Source organism: Rhincodon typus, chromosome 1 (assembly GCF_021869965.1).
Source record: "Rhincodon typus isolate 14 chromosome 1, sRhiTyp1.1, whole genome shotgun sequence".
In the NCBI taxonomy this organism is placed as follows: domain Eukaryota; kingdom Metazoa; phylum Chordata; class Chondrichthyes; order Orectolobiformes; family Rhincodontidae; genus Rhincodon; species Rhincodon typus.
Window position 1 is genome coordinate 146,685,828 of NC_063332.1, and position 25,373 is coordinate 146,711,200.

At 40.1% G+C, this 25,373-nt stretch overlaps 1 protein-coding gene across 1 annotated transcript in view; it reads right to left on the reverse strand.

Annotated features, from left to right (window-relative positions):
* Nucleotides 1-1,996: 1,996 nt before the first annotated feature.
* Nucleotides 1,997-25,373, reverse strand: part of ankrd50 (ankyrin repeat domain 50) — a 58,716-nt gene continuing 35,339 nt past the window's right edge. Inside the window, exons 3-4 of the mRNA XM_020526520.2 lie at nucleotides 2,347-2,576; nucleotides 1,997-2,082 (exon numbers count right to left, since the gene is read on the reverse strand). Of these exons, the coding sequence (XP_020382109.2) occupies nucleotides 1,997-2,082; nucleotides 2,347-2,576 (316 nt within the window). The remainder of the gene's footprint in view (nucleotides 2,083-2,346; nucleotides 2,577-25,373) is intronic.

A 25,373-nucleotide genomic window follows, 5' to 3' on the forward strand; every position in this document is an offset into this window, starting at 1 on the left:
CAGCTTTCCTGCTCCTCTGATGCTGCTTGGCCTGCTGTGTTCATCCAGCTCTACACCTTGTTATCTCACATGGGGAAATGTGCTACATTACACTTAAGGCAGCTTAATCAACTAAATTTTCACACAATCAAGTTTTCAGATAGGGTCAGCACTTACAACAGACTATTTTCAACCCAATGCAAATCGTATCATAACAATTGCTCTGTTATTTTAGCTTATACAATGCACATTTGCTTCTCATCAAAATTATCTGGTGACAGAAACAAAATCAAGATGCTCCAAAATCAGCAAAACATATCTCTCTGCATACAAGTTTAGTAATGTGCATTATAAGACTCATTTACACTAGTGAATATGGACATGGTATTGATCTTGATGAATCAAAAATTAAATCACTGTAATTGAGGAGGCTCAGTAGTACTGAAAGAATTTGGAATGAATCTCAAGTTATGCTTAAAGACCACAAATCAATTAGTTTTTGTTCAAGTCATAGCATACAAAAAAAAACATCATGTACAGTGGAGAAAAGTGGAGTCGAAACCACACTCAGATCATCCTGATCTTGTTAAATGGCAGAAGAGGTGTGAAGGGCCAAATGGCATATTCCTGCTCCTGAGGCATACTTTCCTATTTACTCAGTTTATACTGAACAATGTGAACAGACATGATCGCACTGTCTCTCCAAAATATTACATTCATATTAGGAAATCATTTTTAAGGCAGTGTTGGACAGGAAAACTGTCTCAAAGTTTTCTGAAGAAGGGTCTAGACCTGAAACGTCTGCTTTCCTGCTCCTCTGATGCTGCTTGGCCTGCTGTGTTCATCCAGCTCTACAACTTGTTATCTCAAAGTTCAGCTTTGGTTTGTTTCAAAATGCTTTTGAAAACAAACACACACATAATTACAGTCAAAGCTGAATGATACCATTATAGTTTTGTAATGAGAATCATACTGATATATGCTTAAATATCCTGTACACTGAATATACTGCTTGTAGTAGATTGGAAAATACAAGTTTGAATAGCTATAGCTATTGACCCAGATTTTGTGGTCAGGTGTGAAGCAATGGCATTCACTGTAGACTTTTCCTTACGGCAATTTTAATCTGGAAATCTCCAGACATGCCTAAACAGTGAAATTGGCAAATGTGGTAAGCAAAGATCGAGTTACTGCATTCCAGATTTTAAAAAGGCAGATGTCACTGCACATCTACGCACCATATCACACCAAATTATTTCCACCTTTACAAATCTATACTGATACTATGAGCTTCAGGCACAAACCTAATTGATAGTAAACCACAGACTCCATTCTACAAATATTTTTACTGACAAATACTTCTTTTCAAATCCTAGACTGAGGCCAAAGGATACCAAGAGGCTTCCCATTATTTTCTGCCCTGCCTGCATGAAAAAATTACGCAGAGTGTCCCATTGACTGAATAGGTTTTGCCTCGTCTTGGCAGCAAGATGAAAACAATAGAGCTCAGTATATTCGTATGCTGAATATTCTTTTCTAGTAAGGGTCTCTTCATCTGGAGGTGATATTGAGGTCAATATTTCCTGATGCAGTGCCTTGGGTTTACTGCAGAATTTTAACCCATTATGCGGAGCAATTTGATACAACAATAAGAAACTTCTACAAGGTCAATCATTGTAAAGCATGGATTCAAGTGACATAAACTAAGATGCAGTTGGGTTACATCCAAGATTTGCTACAAATGTTTAAGTGTCAAAATCGTACTCAAATAAGTCAAATCTAAATTCTAATCATTCATACTGATTTCTCTGTATTTCAAGCTGTTAGAGTAAAGGTGGCATGTTATAAATTTGGGTTCCTTCATTGAAAGCATGTACTTATCCTCATGAAGGGTTATTTTTCAATGTGATTCTCAGTGCATTTGCAGGATTTCACCAATATAAATAATGTGACCCCACCTGATTCTGGACATGATCAGTTTTGTGACTCTCTGAATATGAAATAAGAATTGCCAACTCTATGGATCTAACTGGTTTGTAGATTTAGAATTCAAAAATGGGAACACAATGTAAGGAGTTTGTTTTAGCATTGCTCTCCTAGAACCTAGAGTGTGGGAAAAATGACAACAATATCAGTTTCAAGGAATGATGTCCAGTCCTCCCAGCTGATAGAACAGGAAAGAACACAAACAGCTTATAGGAGCATGGAAGAAGCCACATTTTTAAAAAAATCAAAGGGTGGAGAAACCTAACGACAAACACATAGATGCCGAGCAATAATGGCATTTTTGTGTCCTGTGTAACAAGCAGTGTTACTTGGGTGGGGGGGGGGGGGGGCTGTGGGGGGTGGTGGTGGTTAGTGTCTCACCTGTGAACATTTTTGTCACCATCTTACTTTGCTTCCTGGAAGAGCAGACAAGCAACAACCATGGTGGAAAGAACTCATGATGACTTGCTAAAAGCTCTGCTATAGTCCGTGTCAGGCCTGCTTGCCTTTGCTCTCCTTCCGCGTAGTTACAGCCTTCGTCGACAGAGTCTACGACAATGAACAGATTCTGTGAAGGTGGTTTTATTCCCAACAATGGCAAGAGTACACACCTGAAAGAAAAACAGAACCATGAGGCATGGGACTCGAATTTCAGAGAATTTAAAAAATATATTTACCATTTATGGAAAAGAGCAGTTGATTTCAGTCTATATTGCAACCTTTGCCAAATAGTGCACATTCACTTTCTCTTTACACACACTCCTTCTCCATGTTCTACACCTTTTTGTCATCTTGCTAATTAATGATTTGGATCTTTCTCAATGGGCAGTCTCATAAGCACTAAACTGAATTAATTTTAAGTTAGCCTTAAACGCCACATCATTCTTAAAAATTATACATGGAAAATTATTTCTTATTGGAAGCAATGTACTAAACATACTTCAAAGATTTTACAATAGCACACAACAGAATCCTTGCAACAGGAAAAAAAGTAGAAATTAGCATTAATAAGTTAGTAACAATGTCAAAGTCATGAAGCGGCCACATTCTCCAAACCACTGGTGTATTGTAAAAATTCAAACAACCTGAATGCACATATTTAAATATTTTCACCAACAGTATTATTCCAAGTGTTTATAATATGGCTTTCGGCGCAGTGGAAAGAACTTTTCCAGTAATAATTAATATCTACAAAAATCCAATTCTTATCACTGTAGTCCAAATAAATGATGCAAATCTTGAAAATTTCAGCAACAGTAAATTTGTTTTTCAGTTGGGGATGCAGAAATTAGCGACAGTTTCTACACTCAATTTCTGTTCAGTGGTCTCTTCTAGAAAGTTCAAGTGCACGTATGTTGTGTCAAGTCAAACAATACCTGGTCACAGTCACATCTGGAATATGGCTGCTTGAGTAATGTTAAAGCTAAGTCACCATAGTCCTACCAGACCATAGAGCAGCTCTCTCTTTACAGAGAGACTACTGGTGGTGGTTTGAACTGAGAGTCCCAAAGTCTCAGCTGAGAGGAGAGATTGAGAAATAGAGTCCTTCATGATAAGTTCAGCTGTTGTGGGAATTGAACCCACGCTCTTGGCAAAACTCTGCTTTGGAAACCAGCCGTCCAGCCAACTGACCTAATCGAACCCCTAAATATAAAGAGTAATGCACTCTAAGGTAATTAGTACCCATAGAACCACACACACCAGGATTATATAGTGCATTCATTGAAGGCAGAAACAAAGTTACAGTACCATAGGCACCACTGAGAATGTCTACAGTAAAATAACTTGACTGGAGATATGAACACTGCTAAACCGACTACACGAGGCAAGTCGGTTTTTGTAGAGGAACAATTATTTGACACTTCTTTCAGAGCCACGAACAGGATTTATTCCTTCTTTTCTGACCTAAAACTTCTAAATGAATGGTGACAAAATTTGAACCAAGCACTAAAATAAGTAAAATATTAAAGGATTACAGTGCCTTTTCTCTACTTATAATTCTTGATAGTCTTTTATTGTCAAGAACCTGAGGTATACAAAAAGAATACCAGTGTTATGTGCAGATTTGTCTTCTCTAAACATTAAGTTCAAAGTGGGCAAGGCAGACAATGAACTGTAAAGGAAAGCTCACTGTTAAATCAGTTCCATTTAGACATCAAGGAAATAACGAGGTTTCCTGAATGTAAAAAGTTAACTCTTTGCTCAAATACTGTAAGTTACCAAACTATTTACCTCCACTTATTAAGTTGGCAACAAGCTATCTCTTCTTTTCCTTCTATTTTTTATTTTTGTTTCCCTTTCCTGAAGCAATAATGTTCAGGCTGAGGCAAATTCCGTGTTATTCAAGGTCAGACAGCTTTATAGCATGGAAACAGACTCTTCGGTCCAACTCATCCGTGCTGAACAGATATCCTAAATTAATATAGTCCCATTTGCTAGCGTTTGGCCCATATCCCTCTAAAGTGTTCCTATTCATGTACCCATCCAGATGCCTTTTAAATGCTGTAATTGTACCAGCCTCTAACACTTCCTCTGGCAGCTTGTTCCATACACATACCAGCCCTGGGTGAAAAAGTTGCCCTTCAGGTCACTTAAATCTTTTCCCTCTCACCTTAACCTATGCCCTCTAGCTTTGACCTCCCCTAACCGGGGGAAAAGACATTGGCTATTCACCCTATCCATGCCCCTCATGATTTTATAAACTTCTATACAGTCTCCCCTCAGCCTCCAATGGTCAAGGGAAAATAGCCCCAGCCTACTTAGCCTCTTCCTGTAGTTCAAACCTTCCAACCCTGGCAACATCCTTGTAATCGTTTCCGAACCCTTTCATTTTTCACAACATCCTTCCTTTCGCTGGGAGACCAGAACGGAACACAGTTTTCAAAAAAGGGCCTAACCAATGTCCTACGCAGCCGCAACATGACCTCCCAACTCCTATACTTAATGCACTGACCAAGAAAGGCAAACATACCCATAAACACCTTCTTCACTACCCTGTCTACCTGTGATTCCACTTTCAAGGAACTATGAACATGCACTCCAAGGTCTCTTTGTTCAGCAACACTCCTCAGGACCTTACGATTAAGTGTATAAGTCCTGCGCTGATTTGCCCTTCCAAAATGCAGCACTTCACAATTTTCTAAATTAAACTCCATCTGCCACTTCTCAGCCCATTGGCCCATCTGATCAGGATCCTGTTGTACTCTGAGGTAAACTTTGCAGTCCACCACATCACAAATTCTGGTGTATTGTGCAAACTAACTAACCATCCCTCCTGTGTTTTCATTCAAATCATTTATATAAGTGAGCAGTGGACTCAGCATCGATCTTTGTGGCACGCTACTGGTCACAGGCCTCCAGTCGGTAAAGTAACTCTCCACCACCACCCTCCGTCACCAAATGTTGAGCCAGTTCTTCACCCAAATGGTTAGTTCCCACTGTATTCCACATGATGTAATCTTTTTAACCAGTCTACCATGTGGAACAATGTCAAATGTCTTTCTGAAGTCCATACAGATCATATCCACTGCTCCTCCTTCATAATCCTCTTCACTACTTCTTCAAAAGACTCAATCAAATTAGGGAGACATGAAGCCATTTTGACTATCCCTAATCAGTCCTTTCCTTTCAAAATGCATGTAAATCCTGTCCCTCAGGGTCCCCTACAACAACTTGCCCACCACTGATGTCATGCTCACTGGTCTATAGTTCACTGGCTTTTCCTTACTACCTTTTTGAAATAATGACATCACGTTAGTCAACCTCCAGCCTTCCAGCACCTCGCTTGCGCCAACAATGATAAAAATATCTCAGCAAGGGGCCCAGTAATCACTTTCGTAACTTCCCACAGAGTTCTAGGGTACACCTGATGAAGTCCCAGGTATTTATCCACCTTTTTTCATTTTAAGCCGTCCAGCACTTTCTCCTCTGTAATATGGACACTTTTCGAGATGTCGCTATTTATTTCCTCACCGTTGCTAGCTTCCATATCCTTCTCCACAGTAAACTCCTGCAGTTCCATACATAGGAGGTCTTGCTGATCTTTAAGGGGCTCTATTCTCTCCCTAGATATTCTTTCATCCTCCATATATGTGTAGAATCGCTCTGAATTCTCCTTAATCCTATTTGCCAAAGCTATCTCATTTTCCCATTTTGCCCTCCTGATTTCTCTCTTACGTATAGTTCTGCTGCCTTTATATTCTTCTAGGGATTCACTTGATCCCTGCTGTCTACATCTGACACATGCTTCCTTCTTTTTCATTACCAAAACCTCAATTTCTCTAGTCGTCCAACATTCCTTACACCTACCAGCCTCGCCCTTCACCCTAAAAGGAACATGGTGTCTCTGGACTTTTGTTATCTCATTTTTGAAGGCTCCCCACTTTCCAGCCATTACTTTACCTGTAAATATCTGCCCTCAATCAACTTTCGAACATTCTCGCTTAACACCATCAAAATTAGTCTTCCTCCAAATTAGAACTTTAGCTTTTAGATCTGGTCTCTCCTTTTCCATCACTATTTTGAAACTAATAGAATTATGATCACTGGCCCCAAAGTACTCCCCCACCTAAACCTCAGTCACTTTCCCTGCCTATTTCCCTAGAGTAGGTCAAGTTCTGCTCCTTCTACAGTGGGTACATCCACATTACTGAATCAGAGTATTTTCTTGTACACACTTAAATTCATTTCCACCCAAGCCCTTAACACTATAGCAGTCCCAGTCTATGTTTGAGAAGTTAAAATCCCCTACCATTACCACCCTATTATTCTTACAGATAACCGAGATCTCCTTACAAATTTGCTCCTCAAATTCCCAATGATTGTTCTTGGGGGTGGTCTATAGTACAATCCCAACAAGGTGATCATCCCTTTCTTATCTCTCAGTTCCACCCAAATAACTTCCCTGGACATACTCCCAAGTGTATCCTCCCTAAGTACAGCCCCGTAATGTTATCCCTAATCAAAGACACCACTCGTCCTCCTCTCTTGCCCCCTTCCTATCGTTCCTATAGCATCTACTCTGGAACTTTAAGCTGCCAGTCCTGTCCATCCCTGAGCCCCATTTCCGTAATAGCTATGACATCCTAGTCCCATGTTTCCAACCATGCCCTGAGTTCATCTGCCTTACCTGTCAGGCATCGTGCATTGAAATAAATGCAGTTTAATTTTTCAGTCCTACCTCATTCTCTGCTTTGTTACTGCCTGCCTTGACTGCTTGAATTGCATCTTTGCCCAATTGCTCCCGTCTCAGTCTAATCTCTTTTCTCACTGTCTCTCTAATCGCCCACATTTGACAGGAAGAGCACATCACTCTACTAAAGGACATCTTTGCACCTTAACAATCTGCAGACCCAGAAAACAGCACAGTCTCATTGCTCTAAAAAAAACTTCTCTAGGATGACTGAGTACCTATGTGTTTTATATTTTTTCAAAAGTTTAATCAAGAGACAGATCTCAATAAAACATCAAGTCTTGTATTCCAGATAGTTATTTTGTCAAATATGTTGCTGTACTAAAACTTGTGGAACTATAGCTTCTTTTTCAAGAATATACAGGCTTTTAAACCCAAGCTTGCCTTCATCTCCTCCTCTCTTTTGAACAATGGTAGTGTTTATTCTATGTCCTTTTCTCAATAATAATAACAGCACAAAAGACATAGGTTGCAGTGGAAAAGATCACTTCAATTTTGTTGCAAAAATCTAGTCCATGGTTTACATGTTTTAGAATATAACTTGCAGTTAAAAATCTTGAAAAGTCTTGACTAGATACATGGCAGCATCTGACTTAGAAACTAATGAGCAACCCAAAAACATATGCAATTCCATCAAGTTTGGAGTCAATTATAGTTAAAAGCTAACCTATGTTTATCTTACAAGGTCAGAGCTAATAATGGAAAAAAAATCTTAAAAACAAAAGGTGACCTATTTGTTGATTCTGTATACAGCCACAGTGTCTATTGTTTATCTCCATAAAAGAAGCTAAAAGCTATTAATTCTGTAAAAAGGCTTCGGTTAGAAAAATCTTTTGTTTGATTTCTGTGATTCTGCTGACAGAAGCACGCAATTCAGTTTGGATTGAGAGGGAAAAACCAGTTAGAAGATTTGTTCTAGCTTTCAGCCGGTAGAAAAAATTTACAGCAATTCAGATGGAGCCTTGTGACCAAACAAATCAGCTTGAACAATCAGTTGTATCAAGAATCTGCAGTAGTAAAGACGCCCATTAGGAACAAGGGGGTGGTCCTGATTTTTATATCTCCAAACAAGGAGGGAGTGAAACACATGCTTGAACTGAAAAAATCCACGATTGTGAGGACTCTAATTTAAAGGTGAAGGACGATGATGTCAAGAAAGGTAATGGAAACAACCTCATAGAATATTACCCCAAAGGAGAGAATTACAGTGAGTTCTATGGGACTGTAACATATGCTTTGGGTTGGGCCAAGAAAAATGAATAAATCTTTGAGATTTCAGAAGGGAGCTCGAGGGGAAGGGTGGTGGAGGAAGGAGTTAAAAACTGTTCATAGTTTAATCTAGAAACATGTATGATTCGATGAAATGTTTGCAGCAGCGAAACAACCTAATAATAGGTACGTCATATTCACGTTCCATCAGAGCCTCTTTTTCCTTACTTCATTGATCGTATAATGTTACTTCATACTTTACAGACATTCATCAGTTTACTGCCTACCCCTTTCATGAGAAAAGCTCCTAAAATGTTAATTTTTTCTACTCAGTTCTGGTATTATGCTCGTACATCTTACTTGTACTATCTACATTATTTATCTACTACAGTGTTTCTACATTATTTTTGTCATTCACACATCAGCTCAAAGCAAGCTCTAAATACATTTAACATGACCCCATTGCTTTAATTTAGAAAGAAACCTGCTTTTTTTTGTAGTTTTCATGACTTTGTAAACATGTACTGCAAACTTTACATGACTTGTCAATCTGTTGTTATAGAGTCACAGAGTCATACAGCATGGAAACAGACTCTTTGGTCCTACCAGTCCATGCTGAACGTAATCTCAAATTAAACTGGTCACACTTTCCTGCTCCTGGCCCTATCCCTCCAAACCTTTCCTATTCATGTACTTATCCAAACATCTTTAAACAGTGTAAATGTGCCCACATCCACCACTTCCTCAGAAAGTTCATTATAGTTAAAGGCTAACTGATATTTATCATTCCACATGCGAACCACCCTGTGTGTAAAATATTTGCCCCTCATGCCTTTTATAAAATCTCTCTCCTCTCACTTCAAAAATGTGCCCCCAAGTCTTGAAATCCCCAATCTAGGAAAAAAAAACACCTACCATTAATCCTATCTGTACTCCTCATGATGTTATAAACTTCGAAAAGGTCACCTCTCAATATCCCAAGCTCCAGTTAAAAAAGTCCCAGCCTGTCCAGTTCTTCTTCATCTGTTTGATTATATACCACTTATTGGTATCTTTCATTTAATTCACCTCGGCCCGCCCTTAGATCTAACCAGCAATACCTTGACCACAAAGTAGCTCATTAAAAAAAAATGGCAGGAACAAGACATTGCAATGCCTCCCTCCCCCACTTCACTCAAATCCCAGCATTTTCACTTGCTGCAGTTTGCACTCTAGGCTGGGAGCACTTTAGACCTTGCTGTTATGCTCTTTAGGCCAGCCCTTTGTCAAGGAGAGTGAGTAGGAACAATGTAAGGGAAAAGGTAAGAACTTTTTTTCTCCCTAAATCTGCTAGTTATTAAAGAGGCAGAGGTGGTAGTCAGTGGAGGTGGTATGCTCTTCCTGTCAGGTGTGGGAGATCAGGGAGCAGTCGAGTGCCACAGGCGACTATGTCTGCTGGAAGTGCATCCAGCTGCAGCTCCTCTCAGACCGCATCAATCCGTTGGAGCGGCAGTTGCAAGCAGACAGTGTGCTGGATAGTAGCTTCAGGGAGGTAGTCACACCGCAGGTTCAGCCAGGTAGGTGGGAGACTGTTCGGGGAGGTAGGCAAGTATTGCAGGAGTCTCCTATGGCTATCTCCTTCTGAAACAAATATACAGTTTTGGATACTGTTTGGTTTGATAGCCTGTCAGAGGAAAATAGAAGCAGCTCGGACTTTGGCACTATGACTGGCTCTGTCGTAAAGCAGGATATGGCAAAGTCCAAGTGAGCAACTGTGATAAAGGATACTCTAGTCAGGGGTACAGACAGGCATTTCTGCAGCTGCAGTTGAGACTCCAGCAGTGTTGCCTCCCTGGTGCCACAGTCAAGGACATCTTGGAGCAGTTACAGCAAATTCTCAAAGGGGAGCAAGAGCGCAAACTACAGCGAGTTGTGAATACAGCCCAGTCCATCACGCAAGCCAATTTTACATCCATTGGCTCCATCTATACTTCTCGCTGCCTCAAGGCAGCCAACATAATAAAAGACCCCTCTCACCCGGGTTACAATCTCTTCCAAACTCTTCCGTTGGGCAGAAGATACAAAAGCTTAAACACATGTACCAATTGGTTCAAGAACAGCTTCGTCCCTGCTGTTATTAGACTTGGAATGGATCTCTCAAGTTTTAAATTTAATGTTGATCTCGCTCTTTGCGCACCTTCTCTGCAGCTGTAACATTGTTCCTTGCTCTGTTCTATCACCCTTATGCACTTTGTATGGTATGACCTGCCTGTACTGCACGCAAAATAAAACTTTTCATTGTACTAAGGGACATGTGATAGTAGTAAAGCAATTCAAAAACATTGGTAGCAATATCATAGGTAGAAAAAGGGACGAGGTCCTGCAGAGTTAATATAAGGAGTTAGGCAGGAGGTTATAAAGCAGGACCTCAAGGGTAGTAATCTTTGGATTATTCCTGGTGCCATGTACTAGTAAGAGTAGGATTAGGAGGGTAGAGTAGACGAATGCATGGCTGAGATGGAGCATGGTGCAAGGATTCAGATTTTTGGATCATTGGGATCTCTTCTGCGGCAGAAGTGATCTGTAGAAGAGTGACAGGGTGCATCTGAACTGCAGGGGGACCAATATCCTGACGTGAGATTTGCTAAAGCTAATCAGGAGGGTTTAAACTAGTCTGGCAGGGGGTGGGACCCTAAGCAGTAGTGAGACAAGAGAGAAGGTTGAGGCTGGTACAGACATTAAAGAGACCAGGTTAAATAGACACGGCAGGCAATAGCACAGTAAGGAACAATGGAAAACTGATGAATTAAACTACATCTATTTCAACACAAGAGCCCTGACAGGTAAGGCAGTTGAACTCAGAGCATGAATGGTAACATGGGACTGGTATATCATAGCTATCACAGAAACATAGCCGAGGAAGGGACCTGACTGGCAGCTCAATTTTCCAGGTACAGATGCTATAGGAAGAATAGAAAGGGAACAATGATAGATGGGGGTGCAGCATTTTTGATTCGGGAAAACACCATGGCAGTACTTAAAGGATCTATTTGAGGGATCATCCAGTGAAGCTTTATGGGTGGACCTGAGAAATAAAAAGGGATGACCACCTTACTACAGGCCTCCCAATAGTCAGCAGGAAATTGGAGGCACAAATACACAGGGAGATCACAAATAGCTATAAAAATAATAGGATTGTAACATTGGTGATTTTAACACTGTCACAGTGTTAAGGGTTTAGATGGGGAGGAATTTGTTAAGTGTGCTCAAGAAAACTTTCTCAATCAATATGTAGATGGCCAACTAGAGAAGGGGCAAAACTCAACCTCTTCATGGGAAATAAGGCAGGGCAAGTGACTAAAATGATAGTGGGAGGGGACACTTTGGGATTAGTGACCATAATCCAATAGTTTCAAAATAGTTATGGAAATGGATAGGTCTGGTCTACAAGTTAAAGTTCTAAATTGGGGCAAGGCCAGTTTGATGGTATTAGACAGGAACTTTCAAAAGTTGATTGGCTGTTCACAGGTAAAGGGACATCTGGCAAGTGGGAAATTTTTAAAAGTGAGATAACAAGACTTCAGGGACAGCACGTTCCTCTTAGTGTGAAGGGCAAGGCTGGCAAGAGTAGGGAACACTGGATAACTAGAGATATTAAGGCTCTGGTCAAGAAAAAGGAGGCATACACCAACTATAGATAGCTGAGATCATGTGAATCCACTGAGGAGTCTAGGGGGGTGTAGAAGAACACGAGAGAAATTAGGAGGGCAAAAAGAGAACATGAGATAGCTTTGGCAGATAGGGTAAAACAGAATCTAAAGAGGTTCTGCAGGTATATTAACAGTAAAAGAGTAACTAGGGAGAGAATAGGGCCCCTTAAAGATCAACAAGGTTGTTTAAGTGTGGAACCACAGGAGATAGGTGAGATCCTAAACAAATATTTCGTGTCAGTATTTACCGTAGAGAAAAATATGGAAGCTAGGCAACTCAGGGAAATAAATAGTGATGACTTGAAAAGAGTCCACAACACAGAAGAGGTGGTGCTGGAGGTCTTAAAACACAAAGAAAGGTGAATCCCCGGTACTTGATCAAGTGTATTCCATGACATTGTGGGAAGCGAAGGAAGAAATTTCATCGCCCCTAGCAGAGATACTTATATCATCAACAGCCACGAGTGAGGAGTTGGAAGACTGGACAATGGCTAATGTTGTGAAATTATTTAGAGAAAGGCTGCAAGGAAAGACCAGGGAAATACAGACGGGGGAGCCTAACCTCAGTGATTGGGGATGTCAGTCCTTGACTTTCCAAATGCATGTGGATCCCGTCTCTCAGAATCCCATCCAACAACATCATGGCTTTGTGCTTAGGAAGTCATGCGTCTCAAATTTAATTGAGTTTTTTGAAGAGGTGACCAAAAGAATTGATGAAGGCAGAGCAGTGGACATTGTCTACATGGACTTTAGCAAAGCCTTTAACTAATTTCTGCATGGTACACTGGTTAGCAAGGTTATATCACATGGAATCCAGGGGGAGCTGGCCAGTTGGATACAAAATTGGCTTGATGGTAGGAGAGAGGGTGGTGGTAGAGGGTTGTTGTTCAGACTGGAGGTCTTTGACCAGCAGTGTGCCGCAAGGATCAGTGCTGAGTCCACTGTTATTAGTTATTTATAAAAACAAATTTGGATGAGAAGATAGGAGGCATGGTTAGTAAGTTTGTGGATGACACCAAAATTGGTGGTGTAGTGGACATTGATGGTGGTTATCTAAGAGTACAATGGGAATCTTGATCATCTGGGTCAGTGGCTTGAAGAATGGCAGATGGAATTTAGTTGAGATAAACAGATGTTGCATTTTGGTAAGACAAACCAGGGCAGGAACTTACACAGTTAATGGTAGGGCCTTGGGGAGTGTTGTCAAACAGGGAGAGCTAGGGGTGCAGGTATCTTGAACATGATGTCACAGACAGTCAGAGTGTTCAAGAAGGCATTTGGCAAGCTTGCCTTCATCGATCAGAGCATTGAGTATAGGAATGGGACGTCATGTTATGACTGTATAAGACATTGCTAAGACATTTGGAGCACTGTATACAATACTCATTGACCTGCTACAGGAAGGATGTTATTAAACTGGAAAGGATGGAAAAAAAGATTGCCAAGGATGCTATCGAGAATGGAATGTTTGAGTTATAAGGAGAGGCTGGAGAGGATACTGAATAGCTGAGGTCTTTTCCCTAGGACAGGTGAGTCCAAAACTTGAAGGCATAGGTATAAGGTGAGAGGGGAAAGATTTAAAATGGACTTTTTCCACAGAAAGTTGTGCATATATGGAATAAGCTGCCAGAGGAAGTGGTAGAGGCGGGTACAATTACAACATTTAAAAGACATCTGGATAGGTACATGAATAAGAAATATTTAGAGGAATATGGGCCAACTGCAGGCGAATGGGACTAGCTCATTTTAGGAACTCTGGTTAGCATGCACGAGTTGGGCTAAAAAGAGCCTGTTTCCGTGCTCTATGACTTTAATTCAATTAGACCTCATTATTCCTTCCAATACCAGACAAACTCACCTAAACTGATTTGTCAATTACAAGCTCATAGTCCAAGCTTATTAATGTCATCTTATATTTTTTCAGTATTTCTCAGATAGTTTTGATTTTGACAGCAAATTCTGATACAGGATTTGCAATTCATGAGCTCAAATTATTTATGCAAATAATGAACATTAGTGGTTCCAGTCTTGATCAACATGGAAATCCTCATATTAAATCAGTCTAACTACTTTTAACACCTATGGTTTGCTTTCCCTTTTGTAGCTACTTGGTTATCAATTTTTCTGCTTGTCTCCTGACTCCAGATGACTTGACCAATATGAGGAGTCACAATGTAGAGCTTTAACCAAAGGTCCATTTCCTTAAAAGAATAGTCAGCATTGGTTTCAAAAGGAAAAGTCATGTTTGACCAACTGTTTGAATTCTTTGTTGTATTTTCAGTCACAAAAGTATAATAGGGAAGCATTTGAAGTAAAGATCCAAGATAATTTCTACCACCAACATTGAGCTAAGTAGTTTACATTTCTGTGGATTTATTCGATTTGTCTTTGCAAACCCAAGAACAGCTTTAGCTTCTCGCCAGTTTTCTGGCACTGTTCCATTTCTTATGCTGTGCAGATGCAACCAATTCATTTTATCTTCTCTGAAGTCTGACTAATTTATCAACCATCTACTTCCTTTCCGTCTTAAAGGCTTTGATATCCTTTTTGATATTTTCTTCAGATGTAATGCCTACCTTATTAGTTTCCTTGGTAAATACCAAGGTAAAGCAATTACTCAGTATTTCTGCTATTTCATAATCATTACTCTTGAATTTATCTTGTGCATCTTTAGTGACTCGATCCCTATCTCAATTTTCCTTATCACATTTATAGAATAGTTTATATTCTTTAATAATTTCCTCCTTTATTTACAGCTTATTTTCTAACTTCTTCCTATTCCCTTTTGTGACTCTTTTTTCATTTATTAAAAATTCCTTATACATGTACATATGAACATAAGAATTAGGAGATGTAGGCCATTTGGTCCCTTGAGCATGCTCTGCCAGTCAATAAGATCATGGCTGATCTACTTGTGTTCTGAATTCCACATTCCTATATACTTCAATACTCATTTGTTTAACAAGAAGCTATCTACCTCCTCTTTAAAAATATTCAATAACTCTGCCTCTAGCTTTGAAAAAAATTTAACACATCACCCTTGCTTCATTTGCATATCACTTTCAAATCTATGCCCTCTTGTTCATTATTTTCTTTTATGAACCAAAACATCAACTCCCTATTTACTCCATTCAGTCTGCTGATGATTTTGAAAACACCTATCAAATCTCCTCTCCGCGTTCTTCTCTGCAAGAACAGTTCTTCAACTTCCCAACTTCCTCATAACTGAAAACTCTCAAGAATAGCTCCAGGAATGAGAGTCACTTCTGCACTTTCTCCACAAGGCATTCTTTTCTTTTCTACAATATGGCACCATTACATTCCACAATACTCTGGTCTTAGAAGTGTCTTGTACAAGTTCAATATCACCTTCCTGCTCTTGTACTTTGTGCCTCTGTTAATAAAGCCAAAACAGCGTACGATTTATTAAGTGCTTTTTCCACCAGCCCTGCCATCTTCAATGACCTATGCACATGTACACCCAGGTCCCTCTGCTTCTGCAGCTCCTTTAAATTTGCACCCCTATTTTATATTGTCTTTAAATACTCTTCTGACCAAGTTCGCAGGTAAAGGGACACCTGGAAAATGGGAATTCATTGTCCTCATGGGAAGTTTTGATATTTATATTAGAAACAGGATTCCAGCTGGAAGGACACGTTTACATTTTGAGAAACAGTCAATCCATCATTAATTAAAGTAACAGCTACTTTAATTCCCTGAATGAACACTAGAAGATTAGCAAATTACTCTATTGCAGTTAAGGAGAGAATTATCACCATTGCCCACAAATAGTTCTTACTTTACTATGAAATTTCAACATCCAGCTATGAAATACAAATCACAACCTGTTTAAGAATGATTAATAACATGAGACATTAATAGTGTAATTGCACCAAGACAACACAGATAAAATTTACCCGACAGTATTATTGTGGTATATTGGTCCATTTTAAAATGGACCAGTCTCCTTTCACACCATAGTATTTCAGAAAATTCTAATGATAAATTGATTTACATTAATTTTTTTTTGAAAGCTGCCAATTCATATTTGAAATCTATAATATCAACCAACCCCAACTGTCAGATGAAGAAACTAAAGATGGAAGATTAATTGAAGTGCTGTGAAATTTAAACCAGCAACTAACTTGCTGCTGTCAATTCACTAGTACAAATCAGTATGGTAACTATTAAATACAATTAAAGACATTCTGCTTCTGTATAGCATTATTTGTGTTGGGTTTTAATCCTGGTTCCTCTTAGGACAACCATGGATCAGGAATACTCGCAGATGAGCTTTCTCTGCCTTTTTACCTTGATTGTTACCTAACATAAATTGATATGGCTGCATCATTTTCCAAGCTAATATAGGAGAAAACCATTGCTATTTAAAAGTCTTAGAATAGCAAATGTATTAAATGCCATGGTTAGACAATTGGACATAATCCCACACTTTTAGAAAACAGACAGATTCAAAACCATTGAGCCAGTGGCAAACAAAAACGGATGACTTTTCCAGTTAGTATTTTCTTCAGGAAAGTGCCTGGAAGGCAAATGAATGTGTAAAGTGTGCAGCAATTGAAATGAAACACATCTTCCATTGATTTTACACAACAGGATTTGCCAACAATATAATAGCAAACAGTACTGCCAAGTCTGTTACTTGATCAGTAAAATCCAACTCTCAGTAATTTTGTTGTTTGGAACTTGGATGTGAATGTTTAGCCATTCTACTAATTGACTAACCTATAAAATTATAATGCATGCTGGATATGCTTCCAATAACTACTGAATAGCTCAACATAGGTGTAGCTTTAATTGCAGCATCAAATCTCAAATTTGAGCAAGTTAAAGCTATGCTATAGTCAACGTTCTCCCTTAACCTAATTTATGACTTTAACTCTGAGCTCTCTCTCATTAGTTCCTCACTATTTTACATTTATACTAGAATGCGACTATCTTAATCAATGATATGCAACCGTGCCTATGAGTTTTCCACCTGTTCACTTAAACGAACAATTAAATAAACTAATCACATGGACACCCGTCGTCTCTGGCAAGGCCTACATGACATAACAAGACACAAAATGAAGCAGAACAAAACAGCGGACAAAAATACATCCCTCCCTGATGCACTCAATGCTTTTTATGTTCGGTTCAAGCAGCGGCGCGGTGTCACCTGCCCTACAGCCCCAGACGCACTGGTTCCCTCAGTCACCATTACAGGCGTCAGATCAGCCTTCTCGAGAGTGAACCCGAGGAAAGTGACTGGCCCAGTTGGAGTCCCTGGTCGTGCGCTCAGATCCTGTGCAGACTAGCTGGCGGAAGTATTCGCTGACATCTTTAACCTCTCCTTGCTACAACGTGAAGTCGCCACCTGCATCAACAAGACCATCATCCCAGTACCATGCTTTAGCAACTACTGCATGGTGGCTCTGACCTCCATTATCACGGAAGTGCTTCAAGAGGTTAGTCTTGGCCTACATCAACTCTAGCCTCCCAGCCTACCTCTATCCCTTGCAATTTGCATATTGGCAAAATAGGTCCACAGTGGATGCCATTTCCCTAGCCCTACACTCATTGCTGGAACATCTGGATAAGAAGGACACATACAGCAGGGTCCTACTTATCGACTACAGCTCCCACCTTCAACAATATAATCCCAACCAAACTAATCTCAAAATTCTGAGAAGTAGGTCTCGGCTCCACCCCCTGCAACTGAATCCTCAGCTTCCTGACCCACAGATTGCAATCAGTGAAGATAGACAACAGCACCTCCTCCACAATAATCCTCAAAACCTGTGCCCCACAAGGATGCAGACTTAGCCCCCTACTGTATTCCCTGCATACTCATGATTGGGTGGTCAAATTTCATACGAACACCATCCACAAGATCGCTGATGACACCACCACTGTAGGCTGGATATCAAACAACGATGAATCAGAATGCAGGAAGGAGACAGAATGCTTGGTGTTGTAGTGTAATGATGCATCTACATAAGTAGAGCTGAGGTGGAGAGGGTCGACAGCATCAAGTTCCTAGGGGTGATGATAACTAATAATCTGTCCTGTCCTTCCATGTTGATACGATGGTCAAGAAGGCACAACGATGTCTCTTCTTCCTCAGGAGGCTTAGGAAATTTGATATGCCTATAAGGACCCTCACTAACTTTTACAGATGCACCATAGAAAGCATTCTATCTGGGTGCATAACAGCTTGGTACGGTAACTGCTCCGCCCAGGATCGAAACTACAGAATGTGGTGTACACAGCCCAGACCAGCATGAAAGCCAACATCCCATCCATAGATTCCATCTACCCTTGCTGCCATGGAATGGTTGCCAACGTCAAAGACCCCTCCCACCCCAGTAATATTTTCTTCGAACCTTTTCATGCAGGCAGAAGATACAAAAGCTGAAACACATGTACCAACAGGTTCAAGAACAGCTACTTCCCTGCTGTTTAGGCTGCTCAATGGACCTCTCTAATTTCAAATCTAATATTGATCCTGCTTTTGTGCACCTGCTGTGCAGCCATAACCTTGTCTGCCTCTCTCCATCTAAACACCGTGTGATCGGCCTTGTTGCAAGGTTGGGTAGAGTATTTGATGTCTGTAAAATAGTGGGGGGTGGGAGGTGGGGGGTGGGTGGAAGAATGCATGGTTCCCTTAAAAGATTATGTGCTTTTTTTAAGCCTGGGGATTAAAAAAAGTCTGTAGGCAGCAGCATATGCACAGAGATCTTGAAATTGAAACATTGTATCAGAAGGCTATACTGTTAACAGGAAAAGTAGCATTATTACCAAAACAACAGGTTTAATTTAAATCAAGTCCTAGATACCAAAACCCAATTAAATTTAAATCTGATGGTGTTGACAACCTAAAGCCAATCCTGTTGTAAGAAACTGATAGGTCATCAAGGGTATAAAAGAAAAGAAGAGGTTATTTGAAAATTTGGTAAGAGCAACTGCCATCTGTTAAGTGAACAGCTCTCAACAGCCATCAGCTCTAAAGAAAGAGAAAGTCACTGGCTCTCAGAGAAATCTAAGCTCTCAGAGTAAGCACCATTTAACTAAAGGGTCAGTGGCACTCTTAGCTAATATTCCTGACACAAGAATTTGATGGAGAAAAGTGTTTCTCAATGGAAAACTGCAGAGAAGACAAAGAATATTACAGAAGACTTATCCTGGCTGTAATTTTGACAGGCTAAGTTTTAATTTATTTTTTCTTATTACAAGTGGGACTTGTATTTATTGGAACAGCATATCATTAAAATTTTGTTTAATTTGTGACCAGTTAGTAGATAAGGGGGGAATTGTTTGCTTTGTTACTGGTTCTGTTGATTTGTTCATTGTTAGAGTCAGATAAAGTGTTACTTATTTGCCTATAAACAGAGTATCAGGAATTTCTTTCATTTAACCACTCCTTTATAACAGATTGGAGTGAGAAGCAGATTATACCACTTTTCATACTTTCTTTAACAGATTACATGGCAAGGCAAGCTTCTCTGGGGGTTTTAGTTTTAATTATCAGAGAGTTGTTGACCATCCCCTTTGTAACAGGATGTCCTTGTATGTTATAATCTGCCTGTACCGCTTGTAACAAAACAAAAGTTTTCACTGTACTTAGGTGTACGTGACTACAATAAATCAAATCAAATGAATGTTTTAGCTGCCATTCTGGATCCCAGTCTATCATTTCTGATTCCACTTTTTACATATTCCTTCTTTACTATTCTCCTGTAGCGATGCCTCTTTTCATTCATTCTCTTTCAGACATTGTACCTTGCCAAATTTGTAACTGAACTCTTTAATTCTCCTCAACCTTTCTACTCTTTTGGCACTGACTCAGACTCGAATGTTTCTTAGAATTTTTATAGCTTCCCTCAATGCATCTTCAGCATCCTCTAAATGGCCTATTTTGACACACATCTCTACCTCCTTTAAGGTCTTTTATTGCAGTTTAATGCCACACTGAGTTTGAGTTCTTTACAGACTGGTTGAGGAAAAGGAAAAAAATACAAACTGACTTCAAGCTTAGACTTCAGAGTAACTATTTATTATACATGAATGATAATTGTAGATTTACAAGGCTTACTTGTAGTTATATTACTATGTTCATGTGTTTATGTCCATTTGGTCTTGGTTATATTTCAGACAGCAGCAAATTCCAGTATAGTCCAGTCAAGTGCTCTTCCAGAGTGTTCTTTCGAGTGCAGAATCAACCAGTGTGATTTCTAGTCTGTTCAAACTCTGTCCACACTATGGTATTTATATCCAGTTCAGTAACATCATTGTAAAGTTGCTCAGTGGTCCTGACTCCCTTATACAAGATACAGCAACTCCAACTTCCCTTTCCTACTCTCCAGCCAACCTTCCCTCCCAGTGTAGTGGCTGGCATCTAATATTGCATGTCTCCTCCCTGTCCATCTCACCCTTTAGTGCAATGGATCAACTAACACCCACCTCTCCTTTCAGATTGTTCAGTCATTCAAAAAAAGCTCTTATAATCCATGAACCTACAAACGAGGAACAAAATTTGGCCATTCAGACTTTTGAGTCTACTCTGCCATTCAATAACATCATGTCTGAACTGATTTTAACCTCAACTTTACATTCCTGTATACCCCTGATAATCTTTCATTTCCTTAGTAATTCAGAATCTACCTACCTCTGCCTTAAAATAAAAATTTAAATATTCTGCACCACAGCCTTTTGAGGAAGGGAATTCCAAAGAGCCAACTTCAGAGTCAAATATTGCCCTCACTTCTGTCTTAAATGGGCACCCTTTTATTTTTACACTATGATCACTAGTTCTAGATTCCCCCAGAAAAGGAAACATCATCTTCACATCCACCTAGTTTAGTCCCCTCAGGATCTTATTAATTTCAAATAAGTCACCTCTGACTCTTCTAAACTCAAACAGCACAAGCCTGTCTAGCTCATTTCACTCTAGTAAACCTTCTCTGAACTGCATCCAACACATTAACATCCTTCCCTAAGTGTAACAGTACTCCAAATGTGGTTTAACCGAGCAGAACTTTTCACATTTTCCCACATCATTCTCCATTTGCCAGTCCCATGCCCACTCACTTGTTTATATTCCTTTTTGTGCTCCTGATGTTCTCTTCACAAATCATCTTTGTGATCAGTAGATTTAGCAACTATATCTTCAATCCCTTCATCTAAATCTTTATATAAATTGCAACAATTTGAGACAGCAGCACCAACCTCTGTGGCACACTACTAGTGACATCCTGCATGAAATAGGTTAATTTATTTTTACTCTCAGCTTCCTGTTGGCCAACCAATTTTCTAATCAATACCAATATATTATCTCCAACACCATGAGTTTCTAACTTCTGCAAAAATCTTTGATAGGGACATCTTAGTAAATGTCTATGGAAATCTAAGTACAATACGTCCACTGGTTCCCCTTAATCCACAGTACAAGTTACTACTTCAAAAGAATTCCAATAAATTAGTTAAACATGATTTCCTTTAGACAAAAACAAGTCAGCTCTGCTTGATTACCTTGAGCTTATCCAAGTGCCCTGTTACACTGTCTTTAATAATAGCTTTTAACATTTTCCTGATAACAGATGTCAAGCTAGTCGGCCTGTAGTTTCCTGCTTTCTACCTCTGTCTTTTTTTTTTGATTAAATGAGTTACATTGTGTCAAATGAGCTTTGGAAAATTAAAACTAATGCATCAATTATCTCACTAGCTAATTCCTTTAAGACTCTAGGATGAAATTCATTAGGACATGAGGACATGTCAATTCACAGTTCCAACAATTTACTCAGTAATACTTCCCTGGTAAATGCAATTTTAATTGAGCTCCTCCTTCTCTTTCAATTCCTGATTACCAGCTATTTCCAGCTATTTGTATCTTGAGTGAAGATCTAATCTAAACATCTGTTCAATTCACCTGCCATCTCTTTATCCTCCATTATAATTCCCAGACTAATTTTCTACCGGACCACATACTTTAACTCTATTTTTTAAAAATATCTGAAAAATGTTTGTTTTATATTTTTAGCTAATTGCCTCTTATTATAATCTCTCATTAATATTTTAGAAATTATTTGCTGTTTCTTACATTCTGTTAAATTTGCTTACTAGCAACCTATCTTTGCATAATTTATGTCCTTTCTTTGAGTTTGATACTATCTTTGACTTTTTAAGTTAACCATGGATGGCGGTGCCCCCTTAGAATTTTTATTTGTTTTTATTTATGTATTCTGGACTTTGACATGACCTTAAATGTTTGCTGCTGCATCCCCATTGACTTATCCCTTAAGTTAAGTTCCAGTTTATTTTCATGAACTTATTGTGGATGACTGTGTCGCCATCATGGTCTTGATAGAAAACCAGCTGAGAACAGTTCTGAGGAAGGGTCACCTGACCTGAAACGTTAACTCTGATTTTTTTTTCTTCACAGATGCTGCCAGAACTGCTGAGCTTTTCCAGCAACTTGTGTTTTTGTTCCTGATTTACAGCATCAACAAGGCCTGGTATGTGGGATGGGGGGCTAAGACATGGGAGAGTTTAGGCCCTAAAATTATTGAACTCGATATTGAGTCCAGAGGGCTGCAGGGTCCCCAAGTGGAAAATGAGGTATTGTTCTTCCAGGCTGCATTGAGCTTCGCTGGAACACTGCAGCAAGCCAGAGACAGAGATATCGGCCAGGAACAGGGTGGTGTGTTCAAGTGGCAGGCAACAGGTAGCTCAGGATCTTTCTTGCGAGCAGAACGTAGATGTTCTGCTAAGCGGTCAGCCAGTCTACGCTTTGTTTCCCCGATGTAGAGGGGACCATATTCTGAACAGCGAATGCAGCAGACTAGATTCTGGGATGTGCAGGTGAAGTGTTGCTTCACCTGGAAGGTATGTTTGGGCCCTTGGATACTGGGGAGGGAAGAGTTGCACTTTTGCCGGTTGCAGGGCAAGGTGCTGTGGGGCTGTGGAGGGGCGTTGGGGCTGAAGGAAGAGTGGACTAGGGTGTCCCCGAGGGAACAGTCCCTGTGGAAGGCAAACAAGGGAGGGGAGGGGGGAATGTGTCTGGTGGTGGCATCTCGCTGGAGGTGGTGGAAGTGGCATCTGATGATCTTCTGGATGTGGATGCTGGTGGGATGGTAGGTAAGGACAAGGGGAACTTTATCGCTGTAACAGGAGCGGAAGAGAGGGGGTGAGGGCGGAAGTGTGGGAGATGGGTCGGACCCGGTTGAGGGCCCTGTCGACAATGGTGCTGGGAATCCTCAGTTGAGGAAGGAGGTGTATATTTCGGAGGCTCCCTTGTCGAAGTTGGCCTCATCTGAACATATGTGATGGAGATGGAGGATCTGAGAGAATGGGATGGAGTCTTTACAAGAAGCAGGATGTGAGGATGTATAGTCCAGGTAGTTGTGGGAGTCTGTGGGTTTATAGTGGATATTAGTGGCCAGTCTGTCCCCAGAAATGGAAACAGATGTCGAGGAAGGGAGGAGTCAAAGATAGACCAGATGTAAGTGAGGGCAGGGTGGAAATTGGAAAAGAAATCGATGAACTTTTCCAATTCCGAACAAGAGAGGGAAACAGCACTGATGATATCATCGATATATTGGAGAAAGAGTTGTGGGTGGGGGCCAAAAAAGGACTGAAACAAGGAATGTTCCCTGTACCCCACGAAGAGACAAACATAACTGCGGCCCATGTGGATACCCACGGCAACCCCTCTGACCTGAAGAAAATGACAGAAGTTAAAAGAGAAGTTGTTGAGGGTGACCACGAGCTTGGCCAAGAGGAGGAGGGTGGGGACAGTTCAGGTCTTTGCTCCCAGAAGAAGCGGAGAACCCTAAGACTCCCCTGGTGGGGAATGGATGTGTAAAGGGATTGCACATCCATGGTGAAGAGGTGGTGGGTGGGACCTGCAAACTGGAAGTTTTGAAACCTGCATAAAGCATCTGAGGAATCACAGATGTACGTGAGCAGGGATTGGAGTGGGGAGAAAAGACTGAGTCAAGGTAGGAAGAGATGAGTTCTGAAGGGCAGGAACAGGTTGAAACAATGGGTCTGCTCAGACAGTCCTGTCTGTGGATTTTGGGAAGGAGGTAGTAGCGAGCTGTGCGGGGCTGGGAGACTATCAGCTTGGAGGCAATAGGCGGGAGGTCACCAGATGGAATTAGATCACTTACCGTAGTTGATATAATGGCCTGATGTGTCACAGTGGGGTCATGGTCCAGGGCAAGATAGGAGGAGATATCTGAGAGCTGGCGCTCAGCCTCTGCAAGACAGAGGTCAGTACACTAGACAATGGGTGAGCTGCCTGATGACTGCAGAATGGCTAATGTTGTACCTTTTGTAACGTTGTAAGGAGAAACTGGGGAACTTGTCTGACTTTGGTTGTGGGTAAATTGCTGGAAGTGATTATAAAAGATAACATTTATGGACATTTAGGAAGGGAAAAATTGATTAGGGATAGTCAACATGGTTTTGTGCGAGGAAACTGTGTCTCTCAAACTTGATTGAGTTTTTTGGTCAAGTTACCAAAAAATTTGATGGTAGAGCAGTAGAAATTGGATTTTATTTGGATTTTAGTAAAGCCTTTGACAAGGTTCTGCTTGGTAGACTAATTAGTAAAGTTAGGTCACACGGGATTCAGGGCTAGATTCTAACCAAGGGCTAAGATACTTATATCATGGCTATTACTTACTGGAAACCACTGACTGAACTTTATACTTAAGTAACTACAATAACGAGTTAAGCATTTTGATTAAATTCAGTAAATTGCGTCACTGAAATTCACTAACATTTTTTAAAATATCAATATATTTTAATTATATTAACTAAATTACTGGCTCAATTTAGGGAATCCATATACTATATTGTAATGAAAAAATTATAACTCCACACAATTATATGTGTTACGTTTTGTCTATGAGTAGTACTCCAGCAAAATTCACCTCAAGCTCAAAGAATAGCATAAAAAAAGTCTGAAGTGAAATTCACATGAGCCATTGTACCAATTCCCAGTCCTAGAAATTGCACGTAATTCATTCTACTAGCTAAACAGCAACTGTATAGGAAACTTTCCATAAAGGATAAAAGAGAAAAACTTGTCAATGTGAAAATACGGTATGAAAAATGCACTGGCTCATCAGCTTCTGAAACATTACTTGTTACTTTGGCTCCCTTTTTACAGAATATATTTTAATAATTTCTGACTCTGACCTCTGCATTTCAAAATGCACATTAAGGAATCTGGATAGGTATATGAATAGGAAGGGTTTAAGAGGAATATGGGCCAAATGCTGACAAATGGAACGAGAGTAATTTAGGATATCTGG